This window comes from Alligator mississippiensis, chromosome 4 (assembly GCF_030867095.1).
Source record: "Alligator mississippiensis isolate rAllMis1 chromosome 4, rAllMis1, whole genome shotgun sequence".
Classification (NCBI taxonomy): Eukaryota; Metazoa; Chordata; order Crocodylia; family Alligatoridae; genus Alligator; species Alligator mississippiensis.
In genome coordinates, this window is record NC_081827.1 from 173744570 (window position 1) to 173770226 (window position 25657).

At 45.8% G+C, this 25657-nt stretch overlaps 1 protein-coding gene across 8 annotated transcripts in view; it reads left to right on the forward strand.

The window, feature by feature from the left end:
- The window catches only part of PARD3B (par-3 family cell polarity regulator beta), a 792385-nt gene that overhangs the window by 700682 nt on the left and 66046 nt on the right, over positions 1-25657 (forward strand). For 7 of the 8 annotated variants that reach the window (XM_059727094.1, XM_059727096.1, XM_059727095.1 and 4 more), the window contains one exon: positions 3625-3760. In XM_059727094.1, the coding sequence (XP_059583077.1) occupies positions 3625-3760 (136 nt within the window). Of the gene's footprint in view, positions 1-3624; positions 3761-24433; positions 24897-25657 lie in introns of those variants that run through there. The other variant, XM_059727098.1, reaches the window with a different exon arrangement.

Below are 25657 nucleotides of genomic sequence, written 5' to 3' on the forward strand. Positions count from 1 at the left end.
AGTTTCATATAGGGTAATTGGTTCACTTGGAATTTTTTCCTGATAACAGACTAGTCCATAGTTTTCTTAACTTGTGTGTGGTTGGGGGGGGGGGGGGGGGAGGGAGTGGGGGTGTAGTGTACCTGTGGAGAAGAATCTCTTGTGTAGGAAGCAAAGTCAAAGATTTGAATTTTTCACTAAATTGTGAGCATGGTCAGGTTCAGGACCATTTTTCTCACTTACAGGAAAGAGCACCACAATGGTAGGTATAGATCTCACAAAAATGCTGTCTCCTTTACTTAAGTCTCAGTAAGGAGTTCCAGTACCTATCCTAATATGAATTGACTTTGATTGGTATATTGTTTTTAGGTGTCTTCTATAAATCGTTTCCTTTTCAGTAAAAATAATCATAATCCTAAGAATTCTTCTACTGTTTCCCTACTTGAGAACTGGTATCTGATCAAACATATATTTTTAATTATGTTTTTGTAGGCAGATGGGAGAATAGTTTACAGTCAATGTATAATCTTCCCCGCAAATATGGGAAAATTGTGGGTTTTTTAATATGGCCTTATCAGTTTCTTTTTTTTATTACTGATGACTTCATTCTGTTTGAATTCAATGCTTCAGTTTCTTTGGGGTAAACTAATAGATTATGTATGAGATATTTGCACAGCGCTGATTGAATTCATCTGGTGAGTTTGAATGTGGTTCATATATTCACGTAATTGTCAGGAGCCAAGCTGAAATTCAGAACTGTTGCATGAGCATTGGATCAGGCATTATATTCATCTCACATTACTCAGGATTGAGTGGAACTGTTTTATGTTATGCTAGCACAGCTTTTACTTCTCTCCCAATTTGAAGAGGGGGACTTAGGCCTTAAAAGCAAATATCTGTTTACAGATATTGATGTGGGCAGTGATGGAGAAAAATGATGCTTATCATTCATAGGTTATGGATAAAACAGATTACTGATTATCTGCGTTTATCAAATAAATAATTTTTCTTTCAAAATCATGTTTAGTTTTTATTTTTTGTTGAAGCTTATGGCTGAAATCTGCAGTTGAATTTGAGATGAGTGTATTTAGCTGAAGAAAAGCAGCCAATGCAGTCTTTAACATGGCTCACTTAGATTTTTGCGTGGCCCCCAGCATCATGCCGATGGTGATCTAGATGGTCCTTAGTATTGGGAGTTCACTGCCACAAGAGTTGTCCTTTTCCTTAAAGCACAATTATGTGGAATCCTGTCCTGCATGGAAATCTTAGCTTTCAGTTTAAAAAAATAAAAAGTTTTGCCCTTTGGGCTATGAAGAGGAGCTTCAAAACATGTCTTCTACAGGCCCCAAAAAATCAGAGGACAAATTAAAAAGAACCCAGCACTTTCTTTGAAAAAAAACAAAACACCAAAAAACTTATGATTTTAAACCTATCTTAGGGTTTGTTTGGTTGGTTTTTTTTGCAGGGGGCAGGCTAATGGATTTTGAATGTGTAAAGTTGGCAGTACTAATTGCAGGTGCCTGGCATGTCTGGGGTAGGACACTCCCACTTGCCCGTGTCAAAGCAGACATGAAGTTGTAAACCATGCCAGTGGTGTCGTCCCACAGCCACACTTAAACACACCATAGCCACATTTACTAGTCCAGGATCCACAAGTACTCAGCAGTAGCCCGTTTCATGGTAGAATTTCCAGACTAGCTCTGTGCCTCAAAGTGATACTTTTTTATGAAGTTTGAAATAAGAGTGGGCAAGGGGGAGGCAAGAATCTTCCAACATATATTTCAGTAGCGCTCTAGCCAAAACACCTGGGTTTTGAATGTGGCATTTAATTACCTTTAGTGCGGACCCCTCATATTTTGTTCATGTGACTGCAGTTTGCATTTGCAGTTTAGGTTTGCATGGAGTTCTCTTGTAGCTTGATTGGGATCAGTTCTACTAAATCAGGATGCATTGCCAAACAGTTTAATTGCTACAGTTTTATACAGCTAGTTTTAGATTCATGTAGCCTGTAAGCTAGGGATGAGCATTTTTTTCCATTGGGTGGAGGGGATCACAAGTGCCAAACTGAGACTGCTGTTTGCAGAAGGAGTTTGGGGAAACAGTGGAAGTAAATTTTTGGTATAAGGAGGAAAGCCCACAGACTACAGAAAGAGATCTCACTACTTTATGCTTTTGAAAATATGCATAGAACAAGGCTCCTAAGTTCAGCAAGTAGTGCAGAAGCACAAGTAAGGTAGGGCACTTGCGAGAGGATAGAGATGGAAACTGGATGACTGGGAGCAAAGGAAACTAAAATATCGATTATGGGTTCACAGGGAGAGCTATCCACCTTGAGAATAAAGATTTTCATGCTATTTGTTGCCCATTCAGCTGTGGGTATATGCTCAGTGAAATCTGCCTTAATGAAAGCTCTGAAATTAACCTCCACAGTTACTAACTTAGCTACAGAGCTAATAGCCAGTAGATGCTTGCAAATATTTACTATAAAATGGTGTACATTTACTATGAAATGGTGTAATATAATGTATGTACCCTGAAAAATTGTTTCACCATGCACAAGTCATACAAATGATTTTTGTGGACTCTGGTTGCAAGATGCTCTTTATAGGAGGTTTTATCTTAATATTCCACAAATAATATAACATATACTTGTGCAATTGAAGTCTGTATTATTATGCATACACACAAAGGAGAAGAGTTCAGGTGCAGACCTATAAAGGGTTAAACATAAGAAGATATATAATGATATATAACAATGTCAGGATTTTGTTGACAGGAAATTTGTGTTGTCCCTAAGATGTCCCCCCAAAAAAGCCAGTAAAACTTTTATTTTCTCATGTAGTCAGTATTTCCTGTGTGCGCAAAGAAATTCCTTAGTTTTGTGAGTCCAACTGTACTGGTTTTGGAGAAATTTGAGAATGCTAGCTAAGACTGAGACTCAAAACCTTATGCACAAACTTAACTTTACACATCATAAGTAGCCCAATTGATTTCACTGAGACAGTTTACAGCACATAAACTACATATTTGCAGGGTTAGAGCTGAACTACCAGATGTTACTTTTCTCATATATAATAATGACGTGATTTTCTTCCATTATTTCCTGGGCTGAAACCTTAGTTCTTTATATTATTCAAAGGAAGATTCGTGTCTTGTATATGGGATAAAACTGTCTTCATGCTTCTTTCTGACCCATACCTCAGACAAATGTAGTTTGAAGGAAATTTCATGTTTAGTGTGGCAAAAGGAAACATTTTTCTGGCAGATTATCATCATTATTATTATTGTTATTATTTAAATGTGCCAGCCATTTATAGTTGCTTATAGGAATGTTAAAAGTTTCCTTGTGCTCCTCCATCTGTCTGTATCCATCTGTAGTCTCTTGTTTTATCCTTCTATTGTAAGCTCCTTGGCCAGGGATAGACTTTTTTCTACTGTATTTGCACAGCACCTAGCATTATGAGGTCTTGACCTATGATTTGGACTGCAAAGTGCTACAGTAATGCAAATAGTAAATACATAAAAGTGGGGTGGATTAGGGGGCAGACATCTAGCTGAAAGAGTCCAAACAGTGTGTTGATCATAATGATATCAACACGTAACATGTGGGGTGTTTAAATTTCATTATTTTTCAAAATTTTGCAGTGGCTGTCCAGTCAGCGGGAATGCAGACCGTATCCAGAAACTACGGAAGGAGTACCATCAAGCCAGGCGAGAAGGTTTACCATTCTATGAGGATGACGATGGAAGGACACGGTCATCTGATTATGATCAACACTGGGTAGGTTCACAACTAACCTACCTTTTTTTTGCATTGTGAAAAGCTTGTGGAAGATACTGGTTTGTATTTGTTATGAATCTTTGGGTTTTGTAGATATGGAAATGCCTTTCATTCCAAGCCACAAAAGAAGTCCTATATATGTTTTCATTTCACCAAACCTCACTCGTATCCCCTCACTGTGTTAGTTTAGGCAGTGGGCCATATTTGTACTATTTCAGAGGAAATCCAACAGGGACAATCATTCCCCAAACGCCCAACCACACAAATTCGTATTAGGTTTCTTCTTAGTAGCTGGGTGTAGCCCATTCCAGCTCCTCATCCTGCCATTTCATTTACCAGAACAGCTAGAGTATTAAGAGAACAAAGACTTGAATTATGCCAGGCTGCTGCATGGAAGGGAAGGAAAAGCAAGTGTAAGGCTGAAGTTATATGATACACTTAATAATAAAGGCACTTCAGACATGGGGCTTTGTTACACATTACACTTTAAGCTTCTCAAATGCTGATCAGTGTTAGTGTTAGCTCAGGTTTAGAGCAGTTAGAGCAGTCACATGTTCAAGCTAAAAACCTTCTCTGACTGTCCTTGACCTGCAGAGCTGTGATGTGCCACGAGAGGGCTGGTGAGAAGGACCCTGACTAGGAGCTACAGCTGTGAGTTGCCAGTGGAAGGCTGGTGAGCCAAGACAGGCTTCAATCCATGCTCTAGGTGGGGGTGGGTTGGAGAGATGAGTTGGTGGGGCTGGAAGCATGAGGCTGGAAGGGGGAGTGGTTAGTGATGTGTAGTGACATGGGAGATGGAGGGGCAATAGGTGGGAATGGGAGCTGGGTGGTGAAATGAAGGAAGTCAGCTGCTGAAGACACTAAATAATAAAATAAAAAGGGGCAAAAAAATAAAAAGAAATAAAGAGTAAGTGAATTAAAGAAAGTGTCATGTTTAAATAAATTGGGATGGGGATGGGGATGAGGATTGGGTAGCCCCAACTCACAGGGATGCTGCCTCTGGCCTAGGAGGAAAGCCCCAGTTCACAGGGATCCCATTCTGGCACCATACCTTGCTTCCCCCTCCATCCCTACTAGTCTTCCCTCCAGGACTGATCTGTGCCCCTGTGAGCTGCCCAGCCAGGTCACACTCCCAGGGATGGGAGGGGGAGTTGGCTTGGTGCCAGTGCCACTCTCTGGTCAGTCAAGTTCAGGGGATTGAAAGTTTGTCCACACAGAACAGGAGGGTGGAGGGAGGTGACACCGCATCCTGGGATGCTGGAGGACTAAAACTTGAAGGGTTTATCTGTGGGAAGTGGCCACACATTCGTGGAATTCAAGCCGGGTAACACATCAGAAATAAGTCTGCCCTGTAGTGGCATAACTTTTAAGACATCTAAATGATGCTTAAAACTAATGCACACATCTTAATGTGCGGATAATCTAGGAGTTAAGTGCTTTCTGAGCCACCTAAAATTAATGTGTAACAAGTTCCATAAATGTCCAGCTGTTAAAGCTCATTAACTTGTACTAAGTGCCCTCTGAGTGTTTCAAAGTTATGCCACTTCAAGCAAAGGTTAACTTTGGGCTTTGCTGTCTAGCTTGTGGGCACATCTACACACGATGCTATATTGCCGTAGCGACGTGTTCCCTTGGTATAGCCTGTTGCTATGGTGATGTAGCAGCTAAAAATAACCATGCGCCACGTGGACGGTGCAGTACAGGCTGTTACCGTGCCATAACTTAGTACTTCCAAAACAAAGTACTAAATGAAGGCACAGTAACAATGGTGCCATAGGGGCACATGTAGATGTGCCCTGTGTTAGGGTAACTTCAGTCTGGTCCACAGCTGCTTCCACCCATAGCAGAGATAGGAGCCAGGACACCTGGGCTCTAGCTGCACCCCCGCTTGCCAGCCCTCTAGTGGCCAATCAGATCTGTATAGGCAAGAAGCAGTTTTAACCCTTAAGGCTCAACTGTTCACATCACATTCTACCTTTAACACCATGTAACTTTCCATAGATTTAGTATAGTCTAAGTGTAATGTGTAACTTCACCCTGAGAGATGAAGGTGCCTTCTCCCCCTCAATGTGATATGCATAAAGAGGCCATTAACGATCCAGCCTCGATTCTTCCTTGCTCTCCCAAATTTACTTTTATAAATTGGGGGGGGAGGGTTGAAGTATGGGTGGGCGGGGGGGGGGAGAAAAGAGTAGTTTTCCCTTCTACAGAGCTTTGTATCAGAGGATAGAATTAAGCCTAATTAGGTATTTTGCCTGTTTTACAATAGGGATTAAAAGTCACAGTGCCTTGATTTACCCTTAGACAATGTCTGTGTATAGTAGAATCAGCAGTAGGATCCAAAACTCCTGATGTCTCTGATGCCGTATAGGCTATATGACTACCATGTGAAATTATGGGTTCAGTACTGTAGTTCTCTAGATTTCTGTCTGAACAAAATCTTTAATATTGGGCCTTAAATCTATAAAAAATAAACCCAGTCAACATTAAAGGAACAAATCTTTGACATGCTACAGTACACAAGGCAGTTTATATTAATTTAAACTTTAAAAAAGTAATAATTTAAAATCTTTGGACTCCATATATCAGTATTTTTTCACATAGTCATTATCAATCAGTGTCTCAATTGTTCCAGACTTTTCAAACTTACAAGTTTGAATAGAAAATTTAAATCTTCCAATACCCATGCTTAATTTCTTCAGAAACAATCCTAGAAAAACATGGATTTAAACATAAATATATGTGTTTACAAAATAATAATATTTTATATAAATTAACAGGTATATATGTTAATTAGCTCAGAAAATTATTTTTATATAAGACATTCTGAGTTAATTACCAAAAACATCACCCCCAGCAAAAGAACTGATTCCTTAAAGCAGTTAACTTTAATCTGTCATTTTAAATGTTATGTGCCAAGTGTGGGTATCTCTATAGTTTCTCCTCCTTTTCTTGTAATTTTTTACAAACCCAACTTATAATATTAAATAAAATGATTCTGTCTATCCAAGGCTGAGAGTAAAGAAATAATCAATGTCCTGGTAGATATTACAGACTAGACCAATTACATACCAAATGCGTACTGGCAATTTCTTCTTCTTATCTGAAAATGGTAAAGCTTTATTACCCCTCAGAGGAAGTTCAGATTTATGGTCCAATATAGTTTCTTCAGATTCACGAAGGTCCCTTATGGGTAATCCCTTTTAAGCCTTTCTATTAGGTGTAATGCCCAAAGATTACCAATTTCCAAAGCTTCACTTTTCCTGTGAGGCAAGATGTCCTTAATCAAAACACCCAAGAGAGCTTTAAAGTTCTTGGTCTTAAATTGATTAATATTAGAGTCATCAGGATAGTTCTGTTTCTCCTTCAAAGGCATGAATTTTTAACCCATTTTTGTTGAGAAGAAGAGCAGCATATACTATCTGTTCTGAAGTCTGACCTTAACTTTGGATAGCTTTAATATTCTGAACTTAGTTACCACATCTTAATAGTTCTTCCAGTTAAAATCAAAGGCCTAATCTACTAATGCCTACCCTTCTATGACAGCTCACAATTGGGGAAAATATGAGAATGTCTCTATTCCCATTGTGATATAGCCCCATATTCCAGTTCACAAAGAGAAACAGCCACACCTCCCTTTCTCTTAACACTTGTTTTGAATTTCTTGAATGTCCTTCTGATTTGGGACAGACATTACTTAAAAAGAAAGAAAGACTTTGACTTTTAAGAGACCTTTATTCCCGGGAGGGTGATAACTCGGAGCCAGTAAAGAGCATGTACAAGTCCGCCCGAAGCTCTGGGCCTCATGGACAAGGCCTGGGCTCATGTACTGCAAGGCCTGCCCGTACACTCTAGACAAAAAAAAACAACACAACGAACATTAGGACTTTACAGTATTTACAGTTCTGCCAGCAGGGACACCCATGGAGGCCTCCAGGGTCGACCCGCATGAGCAAAAGTCCAGGGCCTCGGCCCGCTTGACGCGTCTCTGCGGCTTGAGCAGCCGGTGGCATCACAGTACGAGGATCAGGTGTCCCGCCTCGACCCGGCACAGCGCCCCCTCGAGGGCCCAGCGCTCCTCAAAGGCGGGCACCGTCCGCCGGAGGACAGCGTGCTCAAACTCGAGTGAGAGGCGGGCCCGCACCAGCAGGCGGAAGAGCTGCAGGGCGTCGACCATCCCGGTGCCGGTGAGCTGGTTTCGCCGGCTCTTCAGGGTGGCCATCTTGGCCTGGCCCAGCAGGAAGTTGGCCAGGCTGACCGTGGCCCGCTTGGCCGCCCGGTACAGAAAGGAGTGGACGTAGGCGTCTTCGGAGAAGTCCCAGCCCAGCACCCGAAGCAGTGCGCCCAGGGCGGCAAAGAGAGGCTGCAGCCGGGGGCAGTCGAGGAATGCGTGGAAAATGTCCTCGTCCAGCACCCCCGGGCAGAAGGAGCAGGCCGCCGAGGCCGCTGGGTCCAGGTGATACACAAAGGTGCCGGTGGCCAGGATGCCGTGCACGAGCCGCCACTGCAGGTCGCCGGTCTTCTTGGCGATGGGCACCTTATACAGCGTGTGCCACGCTGGGGTCCCGGGCCGCGCCAGGCGCCGCCGCCACGCAGCGTCAGGGCGGCCGACCAGCACCTGGGCGTGCCGGGTGCGCACCACCCACATGTAGAGGCCCTTGCGGGGCAGGGTGCCAAAAGGGCAGCCCGTATTGCTGCTGGGGGGCACCGGGAGCCTGAGCAGCGTGTTGGGCCGCTCGGCCAGCTCGCCGGGTACCGCTGGGATGACGGGTAGTGGTGGGAAGGCGTGTTCTGCGGCGTCCGCAGCGGGGAGGGGCCGGCGAGTCTGGAGATGGACTTCCAGGGCGGTCGCTGCCTCGGTCGGGAGGGCGGCCCTAATGGCCCGCAGAAGCCGCCCCGCGGTGCGGACGGAGCGCATCGCCAGCCGGGCAGCCAGGGCCTCGGGTGACAGCCAGTCCGACCGAGCGGGGTCCAGGAGGTGCTCCAGGCGGGTGGAGCGCGCCTCGACGAGAGCTGCCGTGAGGCTGGCGGAGGCCAGGCTCGGCACGACCCGGTGCAGGGCCGGGTTGTGGACCAAGGGCTCTCGAAGGAGTTGCGGGAACCGCAGGTGCCTGGCCTGGGGACAGAGATGGAAGGCCGCCCGCCAGGCCCGCACCATGCTGCGGTAGAACGGGGGAAGGACCGCCCCGTTCAGAAAGGTGAGGTCCAGTTGAAACAGCTCCCGGTCAAAGCCGAGGCCCCCCACTCGCCGCAGGAAACGGCACGCCAGCTGTCGCCACGGGAGGTGGCCTTCGGTGTACAGGAGCCGCTGGAGGGCCTGCAGCCGATAGGCAGCCACCCTGCTGGCCAGATCGATCAGGCCCTGGCCCCCCTCGCCGGTGGGCAGGTAGAGGGCAGCTCGAGGGAGCCAGTGGCGTCTGTCCCACAGGAAATAGACCAGGAGCCGCTGCAGTCTCTCCAGTAGCTCCGGCGGAGGGTCCAGCACCGCGCAGCGGTGCCACAGGGTCACCGCCGCCAGGTTATTGATGACGAGGACGCGCCCCCGGTAGGAAAGGCTGGGCAGGCGCCAGCGCCACCGCTGCAGGCAGGCCTCCACTCCCTCCTCGAGGCCGTCCCAGTTGCGCGCCATGAAGGTCGTCGGCCCCAGGAACACGCCCAAGACCTTGAGGCCTTCGCGGCGCCAGGCGAGGCCCCCCGGCAAGTCCGGGGGAGGCCTGCCAGTCCATGCGCCAAGCAGCAGAGTGTCACTCTTGCCCCAGTTGATGCGGGCGGAGGAGGCGCGCTCGTAGGCCCGCTGGCAATCTGCCAGAGCCCACACGTCTTCCTGGGTGGCGAGGAAGATGGTGACGTCGTCCGCATAGGCCGACAGCCGGAGACGAGGGCCAGCGGACGGGCCCGTGGCCGATGGCAGGGCCACCCCACTCAGGTGGCGGCGCAGCGCGTGTAACAGCGGCTCGATGGCCAGGGCGTAGAGCATGCCCGACAGCGGACAGCCCTGGCGAATGCCCCTGCACGCGGGGAACGGAGCGCAAAGCACCCCGTTCACCTTGAGCAGGCTGGAAATGTCTCGGTACAAGACCCGGAGGGCCCCGGTGAAGAGGGGCCCAAAGCCAAAGGCCTCCAGCATGCGGAAGAGGTAAGCGTGGCCCACGCGGTCAAAGGCCTTCTCCTGGTCGAGAGAGAGGAGGCTGACGTCGAGGCCAAAGAGCTCGCTAGCCGTGAGCAGGTCCCGCAGCAGGAACAGGTTGTCTTGTATGGTCCTGCCCGGCACACAGTAGCTCTGCTCGGGCCCGGTGAGAGAGGCCATGACCGCGCGGAGGCGGGTGGCCAGCGCTTTGGCCAGAATCTTATACTCTGCGCACAGCAGGGAGACCGGCCGCCAGTTCTTCATGTAGCCCAGGTCTCCCTTCTTGGGCAGCAGGGTCAGCACCGCTCGGCGGCAACTGATCGGCAAGACCTTGTCGGCGAGGCTCTCCCGGAAAACACGCAGGAGGCTGGGGCCAAGGAGAGGCCAGAAGGTCTTGTAGAACTCGGCAGGCAGCCCGTCAAGGCCCGGGGCTTTGCCGGAGGCGAGGCCGGCCGTGGCGGCCGCCAGCTCTTCCAGGGACAAGTCCCGCTCCAGCTCGCCGGCCTCCAGGGCATCGAGATGCGGTAGGCCCTTGTGGAGTTCCCGCGTGGCCTCGGGGCACGACGGCTTGGCCGCGAACAGGTCGCGATAGAAGGCGATGGCACATTCGCGTACTTCGCCCGGCTCTGTAATGGCCCGGCCCTCAGGAGTCTTGAGATGGTCCAAGACTTTGCTCGCTGCCCGCCGCCGCTCCAGGTCGAAAAAGAAGCGGGTCGGGGCGTCGGTTTCCACCAGCTCCTGGCAGCAGGCGCGGATCCTCGCGCCACGGGCCGCGCTCTCCGCCAAGTCGCGCAGGCATTTCCTGCGGAGCCGGAGGCTCTCGCTCAGTGCCGCGTCGCTGCCAGCGGCCATCAGAGCAGCCTCGAGCTCCGCCACGTCCTCCTCCAACTCCCGGATACAGCGGCGCGTCTCGTTTGCGGCCAGCTGGGTGTACTGCTGGCAGAAGGCTCGGGTCTGTACCTTGCCCACGTCTCACCACAGCTTCCAGGAGGAGTGGCTCGGTCTCGCAGCCTCCCACCTCCGTCAAAAGTGGGCAAAGCAGTCCCGGAAATAAGAGTCCTGAAGCAGACTAACATTCAAACACCAATACGGTGCCCGTGCACAGGCTCTCCCCGGCAGGCTTAGTTCGCTGAAGGCCAGGCCATGATCTGATAGACCCGAGGGAGCGATGCGGCTGCTGCGCAGGAGTGGCAGGTGGTGCCTGGTGATATAAAGGCGGTCGAGGCGAGCCATGGTGAGACCGCCGGCACTCATCTTGGCCCAGGTGTACTGGCGCGCATCGGGATGCAGGGCTCGCCAGACGTCCACGAGGTCTGCCCCCTCCAGGGCAGCTTGCAGCTTGCGAGCGGAGGGCAGGTGGGGCTCAGGCCCTGTGCGGTCGAGGCGCGGGGCAGTGGTGCAGTTGAAATCGCCCCCGAGGAGGAGCAGGTCATCATCCTCGCTAGCATCACGCAGGAGGGCAGCCAAGGTCTCAAAGAAAGCGACCCTCTCCTGGCCATCGGAGGGCGCATAGATGTTGATGAGCAGCAGACGGTGTTGTGCGAGGGTGACGCAGACGGTCAGCAGGCGGCCGGGGACGGCCTCCCGCGGCACCGCCGCGTCAAGCTGCAGCTGCGGCGATAAGAGTGTCGCGACCCCCGCGCGGAGGTTGGTGCCGTGGCTCAGGAACACCTGTCCTCGCCAGGCAGCCCGCCAGGCCGCCTGGTTGAACCTGTCAGAGTGGGTCTCTTGTAGGAAGGCGATGGCCAGCCTCTTCTGTCGCAGGAGCTCCAGGACAGCCTCGCGCTTCACCGCGTCTCGACAGCCGTTGACGTTGAAGGTGCCAATGGTTGTGGCTGCCATGGGTGTGGGTGTGGGAGAGGAGGAGCAAAGCAGAGTGCGGGTGGAAGAGCGAGCACCCAAGAGCAGAGCAAGGCAATACAGACAGGTCAGGGAAGGCCTACCGTGCCCTACTCTAGTCGAGGGACCCGCCCAGGCCCCACTCCACTCTCACCCTCTGGGCAAGCTTGTCCAGACGGTAGGCCATCTGGCGTGTGCCCCGATCCTGCTGCATGAGCTTGACTGCCGCCCTGGCAGCCTTGACAAACACTTTGGGGTCCGCACACCACTGGGTGATGTGCCCCGCTACATTTTTCTGCCCCTTGGTTAGCTTCAGCAAGGACAGGAGTCCCCCATAGTCAGGAGGGACCCAGGGGGGCTCCGCCAGCTTGGGGTGGATGTTGCCTACGGAAGAGCGGCGAGGCCGCACCCCCGGCGGGAGCTCGCCCGCAACTGCAGCGTCGACCCCCTCGATGTCCAGGCACATCAGCCGCCTCTCGTTGTCCGAGTCAAGGACCGGCTCCACGAGGACATTCCCTGTCTTCTTGGGGGGGGAGGGGCCATCCCGCTCACGACGTCTCTTGCGAGACTCCGAGAGCTGGATCTCCATCTCGCTAACTTCCCCATCTGCTCCGGTAGGCTGGGGCGTGACCAAAGGGGCAGCGGGCTCTCCCGCCACCCCCGGGGCCAGGCCACCGGAAGAGAGACATTCGCCACTATCCCTGCTGCCGCCCAACTCCGGAGGCTGGGGGACAGGCGAGGGGAGGGGGACCCCTGAAGGCCCCTCCCCCCCACCCGCTAAGTCTGCCTCGTCGGTGGCTACATCCGACGGGGCGGGTGGTGTGGCAGCCGGAGCGGGGTCCGGCTCTGTAGTGGGGGGGCCCTCGGCACTGGCCGAGGAGGGGTCTGTCAGGGATGGGGTGTCCTGAGAGGCCCCCCTCATCTCCCTCTCTTTGTCGGGTGGTTGGGAGGATGCCCGAGCCCCATCATCCGATGAGGCTCCAGCACCGCAGTCCCCGGACACCCCAGCCACTTCGGCCAGGGCAGGCAGGGGGCAAGGGGAGGCGTCCGCCTCTCCACCCGGTGGGGCTGCCGCACCGAGGGCAGGGGGCACCACAGATGGGGGAGGGGGCGGTGGGGCCATGGTAGTAGCACCAGCCCCTCGGCTGGACGATGGCTTCCCGCTGGAGACCCCGGTCCCCTGAGATGGAATGGGGGGGAAGGAGGTCGGGAGGAAGAGCTCCCAGCCTCCCTGGGCCTGCCGCGTGCCCCAGAGGTCGACGCGCCGTTTCTCAGCGCTGCCGCAGGCGGCGATGGTCCGGCCGCCTTGCCCCGAGGGCACTGCGCGGCCAGGTGGGAGGAGCCCCCGCACTTGAAGCACGTGGTCTCTCCCACAGACAGATAGATAATAAACCGCCGCCCCTCGAGCGTGAGGCTCAGGGAGCGAGGCAGCGACTGGGGGCCCTCCTTGAGGAGCATGAAGACCTGCCTCCGAAAGGACAGGACGTGCTTGCCCTGAGGGTTCTTGTTTCCCATCGGCAGGCGGCGAAAAGGACTCACAGGAACCCCATAGGCCTCGAGTCCCCTGGCCAGCTCCCGATCGGAAACGTGCGGTGGGACGTTGGAAATCACCACCCTCACTGCCTGAGTCTCTAGGGGCGTGACAGGGTAGTGGATGCCCGCAATGTCCAGGCCCTCCACACACACCCTGTCAACCAAGGCGGGCTTGCTCAAATAGATCATCGGGACCGTGTTCACGCGCCCCGCGTAGCGGATGGTACGCCATCCCAGGAGGGCGGCCAGAGCCTCCACGCAAGCCTCGAGCCCCACATGGAGAGGGGCATGAACCCTCAGGCCATGAGACAGTGGGAGGTCCTGAGAGACATCCTCATGCCAGCTGCCAGGCGTAGGAGCCGCCATTCCTCGCCAGGACAGGGTTAAACTGCGAAGCGCAGCAAAAAAAAAAGAAGCCTCAGGCTGACCCGGGGACTGGGACTGGGAGGGGGCTGAAAACGCCCCAAAATCGGCCTGAGGGGGGGCAGAGCAACCCCGCAGGGGCTCAGGGCAAGCCCCAAGGCAGGGGCAGATGGCAGGGACCAAGGGAAGGGGCCCTGGGGGAGGGAGGCAGCAGAAATCAAAGGGACAACTCAGGCGGGGGTGGGGGAGGGGCAGAGGCAAACGAGGCTGCCAGAGCCCAGGGGAAAAAGGCTCAGAAAGTGGGGGGAAGGGGCAGGGAGGGGGTCCCCAGGGACAGGGTGGGGAGAGGCAAGGGGTTTTTTTGGGGGGGGACAGGAAAAGGGGGGCAGGGAGTGCGAGGCAATGAGCTGAAAGCACCTGAGCTGGAGGAGCTTAGAAGGGCTTCAGCTGTCGGCGGCCATCTAGAAAGAAAGAAAGAAAGACAGACAGACAGACAGACTTTGACTTCGACTTTTAACAACTTTATTTCACAAAAGATCAGGTACAGAAAGCAAAAACCATCAAACCACACCAGAGAAAAACCATTCCAGGACATTCAGAACATCACACCGTGACAAACACCTTCGCAGTAATACACATCATGTCTAACATGCTATATATAAGCGCCAACTAACGGACGGCGACCCCCACTCAGCCTCAGAACCAGACTGATTAAAGGGAGTTCACGGGACTGCTACCCGGTTTCACACGCCTAGAGCGTCTACACGGGCGGAACTTTTAAAGCCGTCTCTTCTCCCAACCTGAAGGAAGGAGTTTTAACAACTTTATTTCACAAAAGATCAGGTACAGAAGGCAAAAACCATCAAACCACACCAAAGAGAAACCATTCCAGGACATTCAGAACATCACACCGTGACAAACACCTTCGCAGTAATACACATCTTGTCTAGCATGCTATTTATATATATAGCCCTTGAGAAACGAACAATTCCACCCTTCCCTGTCCCATAGTACACGTACAAAAACCTTCAACTTGTCACCTCAAAAAAATAAACAAAAGCAGCCTGGTGAGGGCCCAGGGCACGGCACAAGCCAGAAGCCACAGTCCGCCACCGTGCCCGCCCGGTCGCCCAGACCGGTCATGACATCAGAGCACGTATTTGAGATGGCCGTCCTCCACGTGGCACAGCGCTCCCTCAAGGGCCCAGAGTGCCTCGAAGGCGGGCACCCGAAAGAAAGAAAGAAAAGAAAGAAAGAAACCTAAAAATAGCTTTAGAAAACCTAAAAATAGCTCTAGAAAGAAAAAGAAGAAGAAATGAAAACAAAAGGCATCAAGTTACTAAAAAGTAAACAATTGTCACAACAACTTCTTTCCAGGAAAGCTCTCAATATACTACATAAGCAACATTAGTTTCTCCACCTCAAACTACTGACCTCTGACAGCATTGCAGTAACGCAGATTGAATAACAGCTGATTTCCTCCACCTTTGCTCATCAGTAAGAAGACAAGCTGATGACTAATTGCATAATAGTAAATAAATAAACACTTACTATAGTCTCCAGTATATTAAGTCTCTCCCCAAAAGAAGTTGCAGACAACTGAGGAGGAGAAAATCCTGCTGGTATGGGCTTTTCTCCTTCCCACGGGAGATTGTCACCAGGGGAGCTTCAGCTGGAGAAGAGGAGGGCCTTTCTCTGTAATTTTAGTGCTAGATAAGTTCTTCCTATGCTTTTGTCAGTCAGTTTTCCTGTAAGATATCTCACTAATATACAGCAGCTGCTATAACAACCATACACCATCTCATGAAACATTCAGATAAGTTGTAAAAATAACATAGGATAACTTGAGAAGACACTATCCATGGCAAATCAACAGACTCAGAAATGGACACTAGGTTTTGTCTTCCAAAAATATCAGAAAGCTCATGAGGCACATTTCTATCTGATAAAGCTGACATTGACAAGTGGCCTTTAGCTGACACTCTAATGGGACAGAATTTCTGATAGAAGGGGTATTTCTAACAATCTGCTTTTTAAAAAATTGGATAAATCAAGTTAAAGTGCAGAGCCGGCTGAAAAGCCAGCATTGTAGGAGAAAATGATCTCATGACAGACAATTGGGATCCATAAATGTTTTAAAAATAAGGTCAAAAATTAATTTTAAATAGGCGTGCTATTCTGTCTTTGCCCCCCCCCCTCCCCCCCCCCCCCCGGGGCTATTCTGTCTTTGGCCTCCCCAGCTTTTTTTCCAGTTCTGTTCTGTTCTTATTTGTTGTGGGATACATTTTTGCTCTCTTGTTCCTTCACTCTCTTTCTGCTTTTCCTTCTTCTCAGTCTGTTTTTTTTTCTTTTTCTAAGAAACAACTGAATAATTCAGTTTAGTCTAAATAAAGAGATACATATAGATGGCACAGTTTGTGCTGTCTTGCCTGAACTTTTACAACTCTTTCCAGTTGTTCTATTTTTCTGGTTTGCTGTTTGGTTTTGCTTTCGTTCTGTCTTTTTTGCCCTCCAATTTAGGACTTGGACAAAAAACAGTAAGCCAAATTCATAAGGCTTAAAGCAAAATATCTTTTACTTCTAGTCCCATTTAATGAAGGAGAGATGATGATGATAATGATGATACAACACAAATTTTAGCCAGGAAGAAAAGGATACCTGTTGTTTTGTTTTTAATATTGTGTGTGAAAAGATTTAAGCCTGCTGGTAAAATTTTGGATGTCTGACTGGAATGTATTGATTCTTATGACAAAGAGTGTGTGCGCTCCTATGTTTAGGTTCTAATAGTTCAGCAAGTGAGGCAAAACAGTTTTTCATGAAAAATAGTGCTTTAAGAGCCAAGACCATTGGCATCAATGGATAGATTTCCACTGGCTTCACAATGGGCTGTCATTTCAGACCCTAAGAAAACTTTGTTAAGAGATGAGCAAGAAGAACTTAGAATTGGCATTCAGGAGTTGGAGGGAATTATAGTGAGAGCACCATAAAGGGGCTGTTTCCCAGTTGCTTCACGGAAACAGTGAAATAAAAAGATAAAAATGAGGAAAAAGAAGGAATTTTTAATCAAGCCTAGAAAGCATGGGTGAGTGCATTTGATAGGGACAGTTTAAATGTATTAGGAATTATTAAAATATTTATCAATTTATTTAAATAGTCTCACAGATTTGGTACCAGCCTTGTTACTTAAAATCTCATTTCTGTCCTTTACTGTGTTATCGAATTCCTTCTACTTTTTCTCGCACTCCTTTGAGGACTCAATGTAGGTAGGCAACCACTGATCCTCTGAATCATGGTGTACACATAGAGGTCTAGTCAGATGCCTGATGAATCCATTTTAGGCTGACAAGTCCAATTCGAGAACAACACAGCTTGTTACAAATTTCACAGATCCGTATATTGTCTAAGTTGCAAGCCAAGTTTATATCATGCTGCTTTCTTTTTTCTTGCTTTGCTTCCATCTTCTGGATCACAGCCACTTCATGGTGAGCTGCACCCAGTGCCAGATTGAATGGGATTCTGAATGCTTCTCCCAACCTTCTACATTATTTTTGAACAACTTCATATAATTTTTGCACACAGTGTGGTACTGCCATAGAGGGTGACTCCTCTAAAGCTGTCTTGGATCTTGCTATATATAATATTCTTGGGGATACGGTCTCTTCCCATTCTCTTGACATGGTCAATCCATCGCAACCTCCTCTTCTTGATAATGGTTTCTAAGTGCGTCAGTCCTGCATGCACCAGTACCTCTGTCTTTGATATTTTGACTTCCCACTTTATATTCAGGATCCTTATGCAGACATCTCATGTGAAAGTGGTTCAGTCTTTTGATGTGCCTCGTATATGTAGTCCATGCTTCTGAACCATAAAGCAAGGATGACAGCACATAAGTCTCATAGATTTGCATCTTCACCTTAGTTGATAGTTTGCTATTATTCCATGCATGTTTCTGTAATAGCACAAAATTCTTAGCTGCTTTTCCAGTTCTGTTAGTCAGTTCAGTCTGAAGGTAAAGATTCCTCCTGATCATAGAACCAAAGTAGCAAAAACTGTCAACACCAAAATATTTGCCCTCCAGAGGGCGTGTCTACACAAGACGCTTACTGTGTATTAGCCTAATAACACTGTGCAGTATTGTGGTGGTTAAAATGGTGCTAATAGCCTACTGCATAGTGTTATTATGCTAATGTGCAGTAAGGATCATAAAATAACTGTGTGCTGGCACTACTGTACAGTAACTCCAGGTACTGCTCATTTACTTAATACTTCACTAAGCAAGTAATAAACTAAATGTGCAGTAACTAAGGTGCATTAATGAACATTAATATCGCACCCAGAGAGATGTCAGGTATTGGTTCTTCCACCCCTTGGTACATGATCACAATCTTCTTGAGACTAATTACCATCATAAAGCTCTTGCATGAGTCAGAAAATCTACACAAGAGATTTTGCAGGGAAGATTCACTGTGGGCAACCAAAACCATGTCATCCACAAACAGGAAATCTCTCAGACCCAGTTTTTTCACCTTAGTTTTCACTCTAAACCTTGCAATGTTGAATAAGCCTCCATGTAGTCTGGTTCAAAGATAGATAGATGCCATCATTGCTGTCCTTGAATGCATGAAGAAGCAGGAATTAAATGTTGTTAAAGTACGAAGGCTAAGACACACCCTGTTTCATCCCACTTGTGAAGTCAAAAGCATTTGATTCTCTGTTTTCATACACTGCAGTTGCCTTCATACCTTGATGTAATGATGTTCAACAATTTGGGGGGGACAACCCAGTTTCTTCAGAACAGTAAAAAGACCCTGTCTGTTGACTGTATCGAAGGCCTTTGTCAGATCGATGAAGGCTATGTACAGTGGTATTTGTCTTTCTCTACACTTCTTTCATAGTTGCTTGACTGAAAATATCGTGTCAATGGTGGAGTGTCCTGAGCGAAAACCACATTGACTTTCAGGATCGATTCCTTCACTTACAGATTGCAGCCTAGGTAGCATGATGCAAATGATATTTTTTTCTGACAGAGTTCAACAGGGAGATACCTGTGTAGTTATCACAGTTGCCTCTATCCCCTTTGTTTTTGCACAATTGTACAAACTGAGCATCTTTGAAATCATATGGTACCGCTTCCTCTTTCCAACAGAGCAGCATGAAGCTTTACTTTATGAAGCTTTTGAAGGAATTCACCATTGGCACATTTTTAGATTTCAGCAGGAAAGCAGTTGTTGCTGGATGCCTTGTTCCAAGGGATCAATTTTTAATGGCTTTCTGCAAATATTCTAATATAGGCTCATTGTCCAAATCCATCATAACTACGAAGTGTGATAATCCTTCAAGCTTTTCATGTTTGATTTTAGTCTTACTGGAGTACAGAATTCCATAGTGTTCAAGCCAATGCTTGAGTTGTTTTTGTTTATTAATAATGACATTTCCGTCTAAATCTTTCAGCAGAGCTGTTTTCTTCTTGACTGGACCAGTTGTTCATTTGATGCTTTTGTACGTTCCATGGCGTTCATTTGCATCGGCTACTTTCTGAATATCATCACAGAGTTTCAGCAAATAATCTTGGGCACAACTTTTAGCCTTCTTTTGCTTTTTTCTTTGAGCCTTCCCCAGATTTTCTAGGGTTATGGTGTTGGGAGATATGTTATAGTTGGTTAACACTATCCTTGTGTTGTCAACCAGTGATAGAAGGGTTTCAGAGTGCGCTTCAAGCCAGTCTGTACTTTTCTTGCAATTTTTGCCAAATGCTGTTACAGCAGCATTGTACATAATTTATTATGGCTGGTGTCTATCTGAGGACAACTGGTAGTTTTGCTACAGTAGAACTTTTTTACATAGATTCTGACTTTACAGCAGACTAAGGCATGGTCAGTGTCACAGTCCACACTGTGATAAGACCTTGTATGCAGGATTTCTTTCAGGTGACTACACCTGGTCAGTACTAGGTCTAATTGGTGCCAGTGCCGTGATCTTGGATGTTTCCACGATGTCTATCTTATGATTTTCTCAGCAAAGTAGGTGTCCGTAAGACATAGATTTTGACTTGTACAAAGTTCTAACACTTACTGGCCATTTTCATTTATATTACCAATTCTGTGTTTGCCCAAAATATCAGACCAGTTCTTAAAACTATATCCAACTTTTGCATTGAAGTTGCCATGTATTATAATGGTCTCATTTCTGTGAGTTTTCTCACCCTCTTCTTCAAGTTGTTGATAGAAAACATTCTTGTCTTCATCACTAGCTTGAAGGGTAGGCACATAGACACTAAACAATGTGATAAAACCATTCTGTGTATACAATCTGAACAGTGTAAGTCAAATGAATATAGCAATGGGGCTTTCACAGAAAGATAGTAAGCTGTTTCTAATAGGAAAGCCTACTCCCTGCTCTCTCCTTTCTCCTCCTGGTTTCCCATGCCAGAATATGGTGTAATCATTCTCTTAGAACCTGTGTCTGAGAGGTGAGTTTCTGATACTGCAGAAACGTCAATTCTGAATCTAACCAATTCGTAGTTTAGTAAAGTTGTTTTCAGAATCCAAGTCAAACCCAGGAGTCAGAATCCAAACATTGCAGCGTGCAAGTCACTTTATCATTTTGGTCAGTATAGAGCATACCAAGACCTTCAGCAGCTAAGCAAGAGTACGGAGGAGTGTAGGCTACCCTAGACCTACCATCCCCCCCCTTTAGACCATCGAGAGAGTCTGAAGACCAGACCAAATCCAGACATTCAATGCCTCCATGGTTGTAGTTTCTGTCAGAAAGCAACAGATTAAAGCTACTGCTAACTGGCTAATGCCTCAGCGGGGACCCGTTTCTTTCTCCATGAACTGGTAAAAATGTGTGCATTTCTTTACATGTAGGCAACTTTGGCAGCCTGATGTTTTTCTGTATAATATCTCAAATGCAACAGATTTTATACCTTTTTCCATCATTATAGGCTAGTCAGATATATTTGTTGATAAATAACTTTAGGGAAAAAGCCCTGTCTTTTGCTATCTCATCTGCTGTCAAACGTCTGCTGTGGAGCTTAATGTGCTATCTGCCAACCAGATTCGGTTGAAACAAATTTGTGATGTACTAAGTTTTGTCAGTACCCAGTTAAGAATACAAAAGGAAGAATCATGCTTGTTCATGTTAAAGGCCAAGCAGTTTATTGTACATCTGGCACAGATCCAAACCTCAAAATCAAGCAGAGAAAAAAAGACGGTTGAGTACTGCATTATTTTTCCATATTATGTCAAAAGGTTCTATACTTGCTATGGAGTGAAAAAGGAGTTCTTTGTGCTTTTAATGAGCAATTAATTCCAGCTTCAGGATGTTAGGTTTAGAATAGGTTAGGTTCCCAAAACCCACAAACGTTTGTGTTGGATTATGATTGAAAACCAAAATTCCAACTTCTAGAATAATAACATTCCTGTCTTCTAGCACAATGGGAGAAATGACAATTTTATATACTATGTGAAACTACAGCAGAAATCACTATGACTTCCAGACTTTCTGAAAGCCTGCTGATACATTGGTTATATTTAGTTTAATTGGATACATCTAACTTAAAAAATAAATCAGTAAACCAATTTTGAAGACTAGCATACAGAAATATTTGTGTATGTGCTGCTGAAAAGCATCATATCAACTAATGAAGATTCAAACCTCGTATTAAGTTGTGTTTGACTTTTAAGATTAGAAGTTTAATGGACTCTAAAATGACATGAACTTCCTTTGTACTGTTTCCTACTATGATTAGTCAGCCAGTTGAGAACTCTCCTTTGGTCAGTGTTTCTCTTCTGCCTGGTCTGTGAAGGTTTCAGATTGGATTAGTTCTGAAACATAATGCCATCTGCTCTAACTGAGCAGTTAGATTCTGATATTTTGGGTCTTTGGAGAATGTGTATGGAGAAATCTCAGCCAAACTTCATGTGAAAATAAGCTATTCTAAAAAGCACCATTAAGACAGCCAAATACAACTTTGTTATTGCTCCTAAGATCGAGTGACTCCACTAACTACTTTAAAGAAGTACTCTTTGCAAAACTACTCTTTTTTGCAAAGGGAAACACTGCTGCAACATACAATCTTAATAAAATCCACTGGATCCCATTTATGCCTTAAAATATATTTTGAGTTCTAGTAATATACAATGTAGCTTATTCTGAAATTTGCCTAATGAAGTCATTGCTTTTTATAATATTTAAATACAGGAGTTTGAGTCTGCAAGGGGCAAAGCCTACTGCTTTTCTCTTCTTTCATTAAAATAAGAGATTTAAAATTTTTTTTTAAGCAAATCATATTGTTTATTTCCTTTGCTTAATGCCCTACCAAGTCTACTACTTTGACACATCAGCAAAGTCTAGTATATTTGGATGGCGTCATCTTTAAAGAGCTCCCAGTTCACTCAGGAAAACTTAGAATCATAGCAAGTTAGGGTTGGAAGGGACCTCTAGTCCAACCCCTGCTCAAAGCAGGACCAACCCCAATTAGATCATCCCAGCCAAAGCTTTGTCTAGCTGGGCTTTAAAACCCTAAAGGATGGAGCTTCCACCACCTCTGTGGGCAACCTATTCCAGTGTTTTACTACCTTCCGAGTGAGAAAATTCTTCCTAATATCTGACCTAAACTTCCCTTGCTGCAACTTGAAACTGTTGCTTCTTGTCTGCTTCTGTCTACTTAATATATGTTAACACATGCTGTAGTGGTCATACTTCTTGTCAGTAATGAAGGGTCCTCTAATATCTCCCAAGCTAAGACCTTGAGTGTAGTATCATAAAATCATGAGTGCTAACTGCTGCAGATCATTTTGATGTATTATGAAGAACCCAAAAGGTTTTATTTTACATTTCTTCTAACTATGAACTAACCCACTTTGCCAAAATGTTTATGGGATGTCAGAAACAAACCTGTGATTGGTGACTGAGTTGATCAGGGGACATGGTGAATACCTGTGTGCTCAACCAGACATCTGTGTGTGCCAATCTAGTTACTGGGCGCACAGTACTCTGCATGCAAAAATAGCTATTTTAAAGCTTAGATCTATATTTATTTGTCAGTTTGCATTTGTGGCTGATGTTAGCCTGAGTGGTAAGGTGGCTGGCTCTTTGAGAATTGCTTCATTTTTGGCAAGATGTCTCTAATTCAACTCTCACAGTTTTCAGTCCATCTGCTGGCTTAACTATAAAACACTCCATATGTGTGTGTACATACAAATAGATACATGCATACAGTTATCCCAAACTTCAGGTTGGCCTCACATGTGAGAGCCCACGAATCATGGGGAAAGGGAAGTGGATTGAAGTTTTAACACTGAATCTTCATGAGAGGTTGCCAAACCTAATATTTCTCCCTTTGAATGTTCCCTTCACCTCACTGAAATGTACTTCTGCATGACAGCTCAGCTGCTGACCTCCAGCAAGTCAATTCCCCACATACCACAGGATCAAATACAGCTGCTCATGACTCTGACTACAATGGAGACAAAAAGTAGATTTCCTTTTAAAACTGACCTCCCCTTCCTCAGGCCATTAGTAAGAGGTTTGCTCTAACTTCTGAAAAGAGGCACTGATCAGAAGAGCATTTATCTATAAGCACGTGACTTGTCTAGTGATCCCAGTGAAATCAATGGGACTGCTTCTATGCTTGAAAAAAAGCACAGGCTTAAGTACTTTCCTAGATTGAGATTTGGGAGACCAAATCAAGGGTCAAACATGATAGCAAACTGCAGAAAATCTTGCTTTTAATATTAAAACTCTCATTATATTAAATAAGTTTTCATAATTTGTGTTTTCTCTTGCATTTTTAGAGATTAATCTGTCTAGTATGTGTGTCTGTTTTTATAGGAAACTAATTTGTCCAATTACCTTTCAAAAGCAATCCTCAAACTTAGACAATACAATATATGATTACTGCAGAGTTGAGGGGAAATCAATAAAGACCTGGTTCTTAGATATGTTAGTCCAAATCCTGGAAAACTTGCACTGAACTCTGCAGGAGTTTTGCATAAAGAGTGTAAAATGTTGCTCACTGAGGGGAACTGAAAGCAGCTTTCAGAATAACCTCAGTGCAGCAGCACAAAGCAGTTATGCAGATCTTACAAAATACGGTAGAAGTTAAAATGAGTTAGGGTTATGCAGAGCTGCAATTCCACTGAGACTGTTACAAAGTACAGCTCTTATTTGTAAGGGTTCTATAGCTATGGTTAACTAAGCGATTGAAGCCACTTGAAATAATATGTTAATATAATATAACCTTTTCTGTGCAGCTATATATGTAGATTTTTTTCATTGTTGCAGGATAAACTGTAAAAGATGTTTCTTTACAGTTTCACAAAAGAAAATGCATACTGTAAAATGCATTAGTAGGACTGCTTGTTAAGTTGCATCATATGCTACTAGAGTCATGGCTGAGCTTTGAAGGTGTTCTGGCTACATTATTGTCAGGCAGAATATGAAAAGTTCATGATTTCTTCACAGCTAAGATGTGAAAAGTAATTAGGATGTATTGCTGGGTGTTGTGTATAAGCAATTATCTGTGAATATATAAAGGCTTTATTTTTCTCAACAAACAGGCAACATTGTTATAATTATTTAAAATGAAAAATAAAGTCACTGGCTCAGACACTGAGAGATTGGGAAGATAACTTTATTAGTTCCTAGTCTAAGGTCTGTGTTGCAGATGTTAATCTAATATGAAGACTACATTAAAATACAATGCAAAATATGGGAAAAAGAAAACTCCATTTACCAGGTCAGGCTTATGTATTACTCAAGCTTAGCTATTCTGTCTGAGGCCTGTTCTCTTTTTCAACTTTCAGCCCACATCTCTGTGATCAACTCTATTGTCAAGAGAACTTGGAAAAAGGAGGACTGACCCCTTTCTTATTGCTGAAAATGTGATCTAATTAAAAAGCATTCTATCTAATGAATGGTCTGTGTTAAAGAGCTCTGTGAAGGTTCAAAGTCAGTTCCATTTTGTTTGCATTTCTAATTTTTTAAATCTTTTCTAGGGTGCTTGTACACTTTTATAAATTGGATTTTCCTCAGGCTTTGTATTTTTGAATTTACAAGTACAAAAAAAAAAGATTCTGATAAGATGCTTACTCAAAGCAATCTGCTATAAGAAATCAACTTCAGTGTTGAATGAAGCTTTGTCTTTTTTCTATGACACTTGCTGTTCAGCTATACTTTGTTTATTGATTTGGCAAGCAATGCCATAATTTGCACTGTTACCTTTTAAGATTCCAAAGATGTAAATAAAGTAATAATCTAGTTACCATGCACATGCCTCACTGCCCCTTATTGGTGGAGTCATGAACGCTGAAGTATTTGGTAGAAGTCCTATACTTAGTAACAACAAATGACATTCTCCCAGAACTCAAGTTCTGTGCTTTTGAAGCAAGAGAGTATGAGTTCTCTGTTACCAGATAGCCTAAGTGTATAATAACCCTAAAGTTTCACATCACCGCAGATTTGTTACTATAGAACACTCAGTTTTGTATTAAAACTACTGGTATCCATCTGCTCTTTATGTGTGTGACTGGGAAGACAGACATTTCAAGATTTCCACTGAAATTCTGTTTAGTCCATTTATTGGTAGTGAATACATTGTTCTACTCATAGTCCCTTCAGCTGCATATATGCTGGGTTGAAAATAGTGACTATTAAAATTATCATACAATATATTCAATATATTGAATTATTATACAACATATTCATATGCTAAGTAGGCTATTGTATGTGCCAACCTGTAGCTTATTGAAAGCATATGTAATTACTGTGAGAGGAGTTACTTTGGGTCATGGAGGCTGGTAAGATCAGAAAGTGGAGTAGATAGTTTTATATATTAAGGTTTTCCCAAGAATATGTTGCAGCGGCGGCTAAAGATCCAGGGTGATATCATGACTCCAGTGAAGTCAGTAGAACCCCCTTTTCATGTTTGCTTACTCAAAGCAAGGAAAGTAGAACCTGACCTGATCTGGAGGAGTTCTCACAATATTGATTTTATTTTATGGGTACACTTACTTGAATTGCATTTAAGA